The following is an 11,185-nucleotide window of genomic DNA, read 5'->3' on the forward strand; positions in this document are numbered from 1 at the left end:
CTTATTTCGAAAACTATGGAATTGTGTTAAAATATCCAGAAGAAAAACTTTCATTTTTCAACTTAGAACACATTCAATCTTCTGTTATCTAAAAAGTTACAATAGTATCTAAACAAATGAATCAAACTTTTTTATATTTTGATGTTTTACCATAAATCTCAGTTTTTTCAAGATACAACGATCAATTCAATTTCCCCCAAGTTTCCGCTAAAAAAAAATCTATTGACGAATAAATTTACGAAAAAATAAGAAAAAAGTCTGCTAAATGAATTAAAAAAAAGCGAAGACTTGGACGTCGTCATTGTTGAAAGTGTTTGTAAAAACGGAAGCGCGTCTAATCGCATCACTGTTAGCGTTGTGAGTTTTAACAACGCCAAGTCCAGCGGTAAGTAACGCTTTTAATGCTATCGACAACCAAATTAGGAACAATGTGTCCTTGGTAGTGTGTATATATGATGAGGAAATAATATTTGAAGTTAGTATGGCATTATAACTCCTTATCCTCTCTCTGTGACATTTTACAAAAAAAATCGTAATTTTTCATTTATGGTCCATTAAAAATTACGAAAACATTAAAATGTTTGGTCCAATTGCGATAGATAGATAAACCAGTTTTTGCTATAAACTCTCGAAAAGATGACGGCCAAGGAACTATGTTGTCAAAGCAACGTTCGATATCATTTTTTCTATCATACAATAACTTAGATTCATTTGCTTACGATGTCGGTTTTTATCATAGTGACGAAACAGTATGCGCCGACGATGTTCGACGGCTGTCGTCATGAAGTCGGTCATCGAATATCTGAAATCATACTTATCAATAAAATGTTATACAAAAAATAAATATTTTTTTTTCTGAACATAACTATAGAACAAAATATTCAAAATGATCAATAGCAACCTCCCAGACGCGAGTTTTTCTTGTACGGTGAGGAGGCGTGCGTCTTCTTGCAATTGCACGTTGCGCTCGCGCCGCCTCAAGTTCAGGCCTCTAAGCGATCGGTCATATTCTAAATCGTTTGTTGCAATCAGTTTTTTGAGATTGTCTAGAATTGAAAATTACATCAATTTTAAATAAATGTTTGTTTACACGGCTCTACATAAGATGTATCCATTATAAGTAATACAAACCGCAAAACATCCACACTTGACCGTGAGCACCTCCTAAACGAGCAACTAAATGACGGTTGAAGTTTTCTGCTACATTATTCGTCCGAATAGGACTGTCTGCAATCGTCAAAATAGCAGCTCGTGGAATCCATTGTCGTTGTAAGTAGCGTATAAAACGATCGACAAATGGGTATTGATACGCTACTTGATCCGCTGCTTCTCTTATCACGGTTAAACCTTCGAGAAATCTCTCTGCAGGTATTAATGGCAGGGCCATAGCCATCCATAGTACAGTCTCGGGAACTGCGTTCGTTGGTCGTAATTTACGCCACTGGCGGTAAACAGCCTGTTTTGGAAAAAGTTGTCATTATGCACATTCATATTCAAAAAACACCTATATATTCTAATCTTCATTATCCGTGGTTAGTCGGAAGCGTTTTTAAACTATTTGTTTCATACAATGAAGTTTTCAAATGAAATTTTCAAAGCGTGGCAACAGAAAAATTAGAGAAGAATCTCTTTATTTGTTGTAATAAATAATCATTCGAGATGAATTTTAAGTTAATCTGAACTAATAATATTATCGGATACAAATTCTGACAGTTCGGAATGAAAAAAAAAACAGCTATCACTGAAGCTGTTCAAACATTAAAATATAATAATTATTTTATGAAGCTTTTAACAGATTACTTTCCAAAAATACTTTATCATAGATTATTATATAAAACCCCGAATGACAAGTTCTTGTAAAAAGATCCACCAGTGTACATTGTAAATTTGAAAAACAAAGTGAGAATATTTTTAATACGGCCTCCACAAAAAGACGAAATAAGGAATATTACCTAGGTAAAATGAAACCAACAGCTCCTAACTCGCGTAGTTGGTAAACATCTTTGAACAGATGACAAGAGAGCTTGTTCGAAGTCCAATATAACGATTTCCAAATTAACCTGTAGGTTTGGAGCCAATTCGAACAATTTTTCCCAAACTTTCTCATACATCTCGATGGGTGGGGGTCAAAACAGCGAACGATCATATATGCATATATAGATATACAGAATGCCTGTTCGCTATTTTGATCGTTCGCTGTTTCGACCCCCACCCATCTCGATCGTGCGCTCTTCGCATAAAATGTTCACGGCAGCGAAGCCCTATAAAATTTACCTTTCAATTCGATTCGATGATCAATATTGTAATGCTACAGCCCTTAATAAAATCGACGTTTTATTATTGAATAGAAAACTCACACTGTCCGCATGACGAATGTGAACCGTAAGAAGTTGTGACATTGCCGGGCGAGTTGGTACGACCTAGTAAATAATGTAATTCTTCTGAATGAATATGTTCATTAAGAGACGAATCGAAGTTGGAATTAAACAATTAGTCACTTTTATTGTACCTTGAATGTACCATCGATGTTGATCTCTCGCGCTTTCTCGAGAATGGACAACATAAGATCTGAAGCGAAAAACAGCGCAACTTTACCACGTGATGTTGTAACTGATCCTCTGTAATAATTTCTCATCGGTTCGTACACTTCCAGAGCAGTTCCCAACGCTGCTAAGATTTGTGGGACTGCCGGCCGACCTCGCGATCTTTCCCGGCTAAGAGTCGATCGCACTGTTTCATAGGTGACCTCTAATGCAGCTCTCGCGAATCTATAATGAATTCCTCATTTCAATATATTATATATTCATTTAGTTGCTTTCGTTAAATTTTTTGTTAAAAAATTGATCATGTTTAAATGCAATCTAAGCTTGCACCTTGGATCCAAACAGACGGTATCAAAAATTTGCTTTAATGGCATGTACGATTCCCGTGCCATACGTCGCATTTCCGCGACCATTGTGAGTCGCTCCTCTTCGAATACATCAGCACAGTGGCTGTGGATCTTTGTTTCCACAATGGTCCCATCTTCTTGAACAACGACGGTACCCAAGCATCGATATTTCGTCCGACTGAGGGCACATCGATAAGTGGTCGTATCGCATTTGCGATGGTAGGCAAAACCAGCATATAAATACCGGGTCGTATTCGTCCTTTGTCCAGGAACTCGTATCATCTGCAATATAATGTGACTGAAAATCCATGCGGTGCCTTGTTTGCTTTCAGAAACTGATCGCACTTCTATAGACAGCAAAGAAACGATATTTTACAATTTATTTTTTTATATCGTGTATAAAATTTATGTCAACTCTGATCACTATTCTCGGGGCGGGTCCGCATTACGTGAAATTAAAAAAAAAACGTCGTGAAGAAAACCGATATGATTGGGAAAAGGTATTCTAATAGTGTGAAAATGCCACTGGAAAAAAAATTTCGTATGTGTGTCTGTAATTTCATCCCACATTATTTTCGCTGCAATATTTTTTTTACGAAACGTTTATAACAATCTAGAGACTCTTATTCAAATATTTGTACATATAATCAACTCTTTTTTTCTGTGCTCAGAATTGACAACTTTTTGTTTTGTATTTTGGATTTCGTTAACTTTTTACTTTATTAATACATATTAAAGGCAGCTGGTCTAGTCGTTTCATTGTTTTTCAATATTAGTGCGTTATCGGATAAGAATTTTCGAAAAATAACCCGTTTTTTCATATACGTATATCATGAACTGAAAAATAGAGCGAATAATCAGTTTTCTTTTGTAATAAATTTTCATTTGAATATAATTAGTGAATATTAAAAATGTCATCTATATTTATAAATGCAAGTAAAAAAACGTTTTATGACTTTCTGTATTTGTTTTAATTTTTTTCTTCAATTTTCATAATATATTTTTGTTTTGCCATGAACTTGAAAATGAATGTTATCACGGATATTTCATTATTCCAATTTTTTCAAGTAATTATATAGTTTTATTGTCCTCATCCGTACCTTCATGGGAAAAGAACAAACCAGACGAATAAAAAGGTTTGAATTTTTTTGAACGATATTTTTATTTGAAACTACGCTTGAAAATTATTTTTGAAAAGATCTATTCAGTATTTTCAATTGTAAACGGAAAAAATGATACTGCGAAAATGATACTGACAATAATCTGATGGCACATATTGTCGAATAAAAATTGCATATGAAAATCGGAGCTTTTAAAATAGACTATATACGAGGTCTTGTATTTCGAACTTTCATCAATCCTAGTATGCTAGAAATGCTTGAATTTTTTTTAATGATCATACTTACGATGATAAAACACGGTAACTTCGAAGGCTTAAAAGTACTTCGCTAAAGCGTCCTAGTTATTCACTACACTACACACACACTTATATGCTACGAATACACTAATAAACACGAAATCCAAATTATCAAGTAAGGTAAAAGAACTAAACGAAAAACAATTTAAACATCTAATGCAATTATGTTTTAAGAGAAAATTAAACTAATTTTGTATTAAGAAGTATTAATTAAAAAAAAAAAAACAAGATTAATAAAAATGACGTAGATATACGAATGTATGCGCAAGGGAACAACTAAAAACACTTGTAATGTACGCTATGGTGGTCAAAGACGAAGTACTGAAGATCGAGTTGGAACACATTATGAACAGAGAACAGAAATAAACAGAGAAAGAACTATTCTCTTTCTGTTTTCGAGATGTTTTTCGCTAAACGATAGCTGAGCGGGGGACAGGGGGTGAGGAAAGTATCGGTAGGTGTCGGTTATACAGGAGCGCGTAGGGAGCAAACCAAAATCAAAACAAGTATTTGTCGTGTTTATGACTACTTACGCGCTCGGGAACTCGCGACAAGGACGTACCCTCAACGGTTTAGCAAGAAAAAAAACTGTTTCATGAAAACCCCATCTCTCGCCCCCAGATCCTTTAACAGCGTAAATAAATTTTAGTCACATGATTATTTTTAAAAAAATTTCTTCATCATACACGAAATATCTGCAATCTCAAAGTTATATAATATTTTTATCATCCAATAACTTTTTAATTATAATTGCATCTATATTGTAACGTAACGCTCTTGCCGACCCGGCCTGAACGCCGCCACGCGTCGGTTCGAGCTACCTTAATTTCAAAAGGAGCAGGTATGAACGAGACGAGAGACAAGAATTGTGTTGATAATATAACAAAATAAATTTATTAAACAATACTATTATGTTTTTACAAAATGATACGCGTTTTTTAATTTTAATTATGTTTTTACAAAATGATACGCTTTTTTAATTTTAATCTTTGTCTGTCCGCGTTGTTTAACCAAGTCAGGCGAGAGAAGACTCGAAAGACCCGGAAAAACGGAGCGTTTTACTGTATGAAATTTCGATTGAATTTTCAAATTTGTTTTCGTTTTTGTTTATACAATAAAGAACGCTTTATGGTTTATCGTGCCCCTGCTTATTCTATTGCCTCTGCTTTCCGCTTGCATGAGATTTTTCAGATAAAAAACAAACAAATAATAAAATTGACAACCGATGTCCTGTAATCCTAACCGCTTGACCCTGAATTCTTTACGCTTCCTAGCAATTCAAGAGTGTTGTACGCTTTTGTTTTTACAATTTTTTCAATTTGTGATCGCTTGGATGCTATACAAACTCTAGCCTTACCGCTGCCTCTTGAATCAACGCTTTTATCTGCTTGTTATTTGTTATAATCGATTAGACGATTTATCTTGACTTTGGAGTCGTACAATGGTTCAATTGGGGCGCGGATTATTTAATTCTAATGCTAATTAATTCGTTCGACCCAACCAATTCGGATAAATTATGAAACAATTTTGAATTTAATAATAATTAATCATAAAATCATTTATTTACCGCCTCTATTCTCAATAAACCCAAAAATGCTAGGTGGAAAGTTTGTGCTTGACCACGGGCCTCAAACGTCGCCGAATGGCGCCAATGCCCAGAAACACAAGACAGGTTAGGATGTGAACCCCAGACCACGGGCTCGATACGTCGCCGAGTCTCGCCAATGTCCTGAGCATTCACTAGGTTAGGTAATTTTGCCCACGGACCACGGGATCGATACGTCGCCGAGTCTCACCAATGCCCCGTGCAGCAAAATTCGGAAATTATAGGTTATGTGGAATAGACCCTGGACTACGGGATCGATACGTCGCCGAGTCTCACCAATACCCCAGGCATCCAAAGGAATAATAGGAAAAAGGATTTTAGGTTATATCAGAATAGAGTGTATTTTTCTATTTGAGTCTGCTAGCTCTTCTAGGAGATCCGAGTTGGTTCTAGAGGTAGGGTGAACTGCCTGCCGAATGAGCCGTGCACCGACTCTTATACCCCGTTCCCCACTCTAAATTCTCTCAAACGCCGAATTTCTCAGTTTCGGACGCGTTCTGCGCATTCTTTTGTAACGGGCTTCCCTATTGGCTCGCTGCCTTAATTCGCGCCTTGCTATTGGCTGATCGCTATTTTGCCCGATGCGCCGAATTCCTCTTTGATTAATTTTCCGCTCTACACGACTTAAAAATAATGAAATTTCAATGCCAATTCTTATTGTTTAATTATTTAAGCGATTTGGCTTCATTGTTTTATTTAATATCATTTACTTTAATTTTATTTGAAAAATCGTAAAAAGTCACGTTCGGGTCCTGTAGCCCATCGACGCTTATGCCTGCGCATGCGCTGTGAGCTCGCGTTTCTTTTTATTTGAAACTATACAAATTTGTTACCAATTTTAGTCTTTTCATTATTCTCCTCGGATAGCTGCCATTTTTCCCGTCATTTTGACCCTAATTACGTTCATATTAATTAATAAAAGGATTGGGAATAATTGAAAATAAAAATACAATTTTGGTATGAATTTGGGGCTTGTGGCGCCGTTCAGTGCGTTGCCCGCCGGCTCGCTCGGGCCTTTGTGCCAGTAGCCAAGATGGCCGCCGGTCGGGTCGCACGCCCGTCATCGCGCCGCGATGTTTTTCACATGCGTAGTATCTAGTAGTTCGAGCAGGCTCGGGCCGCTACGCGAGTGTTACGTCTCAAATGCCCCCCAGAACAAAAAGATCTTTGAAACGATGCTTTTTGTTCTCATAAACTCGTTTAAGGAGTCAAAACAAAAAGAAAAACATACAGAAATTCAAATTCTCGAAAACCGGAGATGGGATTGGGACCGTAGACAATTTAAAAATGCAATTTTGACTCGGGGATAAAGGGAGGACAGGGCGATGATGTTTTGAAGATGATGATTTGCAGGTTTCTCGATGATCTTGATGTTTTTCAGCTTGTCTTCCATCAGCGGAGTTGATTGACCTCGTTCATTTGTTCTTCTTCCAAGTCTAGGAGTTGCAGATGTTCTAGTTGTCTCAGCTCTGCCGCAATAGGATTGAAAGGCTCCTGTAGTTGCTCTCCATTCGCCAATCTTTGTATTTCTTCAGGCGTTGCACACTTTACGTCGTCCCGAAGGCTGAATCGATATTCGCCAGGTAGAGCATATTGGTGCCTGACCAAGCTTTCTCCCAGATTGACCCGTTGAGGTGTTATGAAAAGGTGAACTTCGTGGCCCTTCTTCGTAGGATGATCGCCGATGATAGTGATTCTAGCTTTTTGATCAACCAGCTTCCGTTGATAATGGAGGCTGCAGGTCATCTCCCATCTGTTTCCATAAAATGGCCTGATTCCCGAAATGAATGCTTTCGTGCAGAAAGAAGGCACGTTGACATATTGATGAGGTAGATTCTGAAGCTCATGAACCGGATGCATGAGAGTAACCCCTCTATCGATAAGCAGTAAGGTAGCTTCTCCATCTTCCACGTCGACCAATTTTCCTCTGTAGGCCGTTTCTTGACTGACGACCGCGTATATCCGGTCGATGGAAGCATAAACCCTTGGATAGTGGTTTCTTTCTGCGATGTCGGTGAATAACTGCTCCTCGAATGCACACAGCTCCTCAAATTTTGTCAGAGTTGTGTAGGAAAAATTCGTTGGGTTAAGGAATTCCAATATGATGATCTCGAAGCTTCCTTCCCAGGTCGCTGGCCATGGAGAAGGTGTTGGAACTCCCGGGATGATTGGGTCGATCCGCATCTTGGTGGTTGTAGAGATTTAGATTCTCAAAGTCGCTTTGAATAACGAGGTAGAGCTCCCGATGTCGTCCAATCGCTTGGGTAGCTCCCGGTGTTGTTTGAAGCTTGACTGTGGCTCAAATGACGCTCCGGAGCCTGCTGCTCCGACTTTTATACCCATTCTCTATCCCCACTCCTTTCACTTCCCCCACTTCTCTATTTCTGTCCATTTTACCCCACTTTATCCTGCTCAGTTCCTTCTCGCACTCCATTTGCCCATTTTACCCCACTTTACCTTTCTCAGTTCCTTCTCGCATTTCATTCGCCCATTTTACCCCACTTTTATTATTTTCGTCTTTCCATTAGTACATATTTTCCCCCTCTTTCACTCGTAACCTTTTTATACGTCCGTTTTATCTCCTTTTACTCCCACTCCCTCTTTATTCGTCTATTTTACTCCCTTTATTGTTTTTATCCCCACTTTTCTTCTTATTTTCAGGTTTTTCCAGTCCCACTATATTCATTTATTGTTTCTTTTTTTATTGTTTTTCAGGTTTATTCTCTTATTTACAGGTTACGTTTTGTTATTTCCAGGTTTTTTTATTCTACAATTCTTTTTCTTTGATTTTCAGGTTCTTTCCCTCTCATTAATTTACTTATTCGTTCTACCCCGCTCTCAAATTTCCTATCCCCTATTTTACTCCATTTCCATACTCTTCGTACTCCCTTAATTCGTCTTGTCCCATATTTTGTTTTCCATTGATTCTTTTTATTCCAAATTCTTATCATTTCTCCCCCATTCTCTCCTTTTACTTTCTCATTAATCTCTTTTACCCCATTTTCCTTTCTCCCTTTTCTCTATTCCTTTTCTCCTCTTTTTTTTTTATTTTTAGGTTTTTCAGCGCTTTTCGGAGTAATTTTTTTTTCAGGTAGGTAAGTACTCTTTTCATTCTATAGCTATTTTAACTATTTTCTAATCATTTTTTCTTTTTGCAGGTTCACGGGTTCCAGGACATCGGTTTCATCGGTAAGTAATTTTTCATGATTTTTGTAATTGGATTTAATATTTTTGCTAATTTATTTTTCTTTTTCAGGCGCGGGGACCATCGATAGAATGATTTTGCATGTTTTTCAGGTTATACAATAAATAACAACACGAGATCCCTGAACTAAATGTAATATAAACGTCCTTTATTGCTTCAATATTCTTGGCGTTTCAACAAATTATCGGATATTGAGATCCCTCCCCGTAATAATATTTGATTTTTTTATACAATTAATAATGGTGTTCTCAACCCAGAAATAATAAAAATAATAATGATAAGGAGTCATATTTCGAGACTTCCGGTCTCTAGTTCCCTTTTAATCTTCCGACGTATTATGGGCATGTCCATCTGACAAAAATCGAAGTCTTTGTTCTCTGCTTCATATCTTGCAAACATACACGCAAAAACCCCGCAGTCCTGTCCATTTAGCTGTCTCGGGATGCTTTTCCTTGTCGTGAGCGTCCATTCCTCTCGTCTTGGCCTAATCTTTCCCTTCTCACCGGCCTCCAAGATTAAGTATTGGAATAATTTCTCCAAATACTGCGGATTCTCTCCTCCCAAGCTATCGTAGTAACTTATCGTTTTTTTCTTTAAATCGATGACTGCAAGACACCAGTGATGACCCAGGTGAATGGGAACCATCACTTTTTCGAATTCAAAAAGATTCACTTTTTTCGTCCATCTTTTAATTGCCGGATACCCGTTCACATACAATCGCGGGAAAAAGAATGAGTTCATTCCATAAACTCGTTGGCCGAAGGTTTCCCTTTTGCAAATCAAATCCAAGTATGAGTTGATAATTTCATCGTTCAAACATTTACCCTCATCTAATGTCTCCAGGTCTTCTTTCTTTATTCTTTTTCGATTCATCCTGTCATCCTCGTCGCTCCTCATTTCGTTGTTTGCTTGTTGATTTTCATTATCTCCCCCTGTACTTTCCTCCTCAACATCCACCACATCAATTTTGTCATTCTCCATCGTTGTTTTCCTTTTCTTCGGATTATTTGTTTGCTGACTTATTTGGTTTTCTTTTTCGTCCTTTTTTTTGAATTCCCACAGAAATTCCCCCACTTTCCAATTCTTCCATTCCTCTTCAATTTGGTCCTCTTTCATTGGAGAGACTATTTCAGGGATAGTAAAGTGTTCTTGAATCATGGAAAAAAAATGGTGACGTGAGAGAAGAAGGAGAACAGCCTCTCGGCTCGATCTTCGTGAATCCCCTACTTCAATTTTACGGAGCACCCAATCCGTTTGTATTGCCTTATCTTTCCCCATTCTAGCCGTTTGGGATGATTGGTTCTTTGCCCTTTTCTTTTCTAATGGATTGATTATGCGTGTTTTGTTGAGTGTTTTTCCCTGAGTAGGGTTTATTTCCTTAATGATTACCACATCATCGTCTTCCTCAATCCATTTTCCTGCATCTTCCCCCGTCTGTTGTAGAAAATGTTTCATTCCTATCCCCTCGGTTTGCGTAGCAACGTCCATTTCTCCTGTTCGTAGCATTTCTTAGAATTATTCCTTATCCTTTATCCATTTTTTTTTTTTTTTATTTAGCTCTGCATGCCTAAATCTTTTAGTATTACCTGTTTTGTGTTCGAATATTTCTTAACTTCCTTTTTATTCTGAAATTTCAATTCTGTTCTGCAGTTGTTATCTGCTTCGAACCAGTGTCCGTTGTCGAATGACGTGACGAACCTAGCAACCGTTCTTGTTCAAATTCGGCCGTTACCACGCGAGTTCGGCTGCTCTAAGCGCCATTCGCGGACGACGGATTGCTAGAGAACTAAATTTTCGAGTCCCAGCTACGGGTACCGCCTGAAGTTCGCCGCTACAACGACGTGACGTTACCAGCATTCAGAAAATTGTGTTTTTGACTGTTTTAATGGTTTTTTGAGTCATAACTTCGTTTAATTAAGCCATAATAATTACTAATAAACCACTTTGAATGATTATCTTTTAAAATATCGACATTTTTATTATCGGAAATAGGTTTTTCGTGTTCTAGTGTATCCCTAGAGTGAGATGGAGCATGACACTGTGTGTTTTGTACATAACTTCCAATTT

At 37.5% G+C, this 11,185-nt stretch overlaps 1 protein-coding gene across 1 annotated transcript; it reads right to left on the reverse strand.

Moving 5' to 3' along the window:
* Positions 1–9,403: 9,403 nt before the first annotated feature.
* LOC122406296 (sentrin-specific protease 1-like) lies at positions 9,404–10,624 on the reverse strand. Its single transcript, XM_043411690.1, has one exon. It carries the CDS (start codon positions 10,622–10,624, stop codon positions 9,404–9,406), a length of 1,221 nt encoding a protein of 406 aa, XP_043267625.1.
* Positions 10,625–11,185: the final 561 nt, after the last annotated feature.

This window comes from Venturia canescens, chromosome 2 (assembly GCF_019457755.1).
Source record: "Venturia canescens isolate UGA chromosome 2, ASM1945775v1, whole genome shotgun sequence".
NCBI lineage: Eukaryota > Metazoa > Arthropoda > Insecta > Hymenoptera > Ichneumonidae > Venturia > Venturia canescens.

Excerpts from the sequence above, each read along its gene's own strand:
- LOC122406296 (XM_043411690.1), bottom strand. The coding sequence starts at position 10,624 with ATGCTACGAACAGGAGAAATGGACGTTGCTACGCAAACCGAGGGGATA.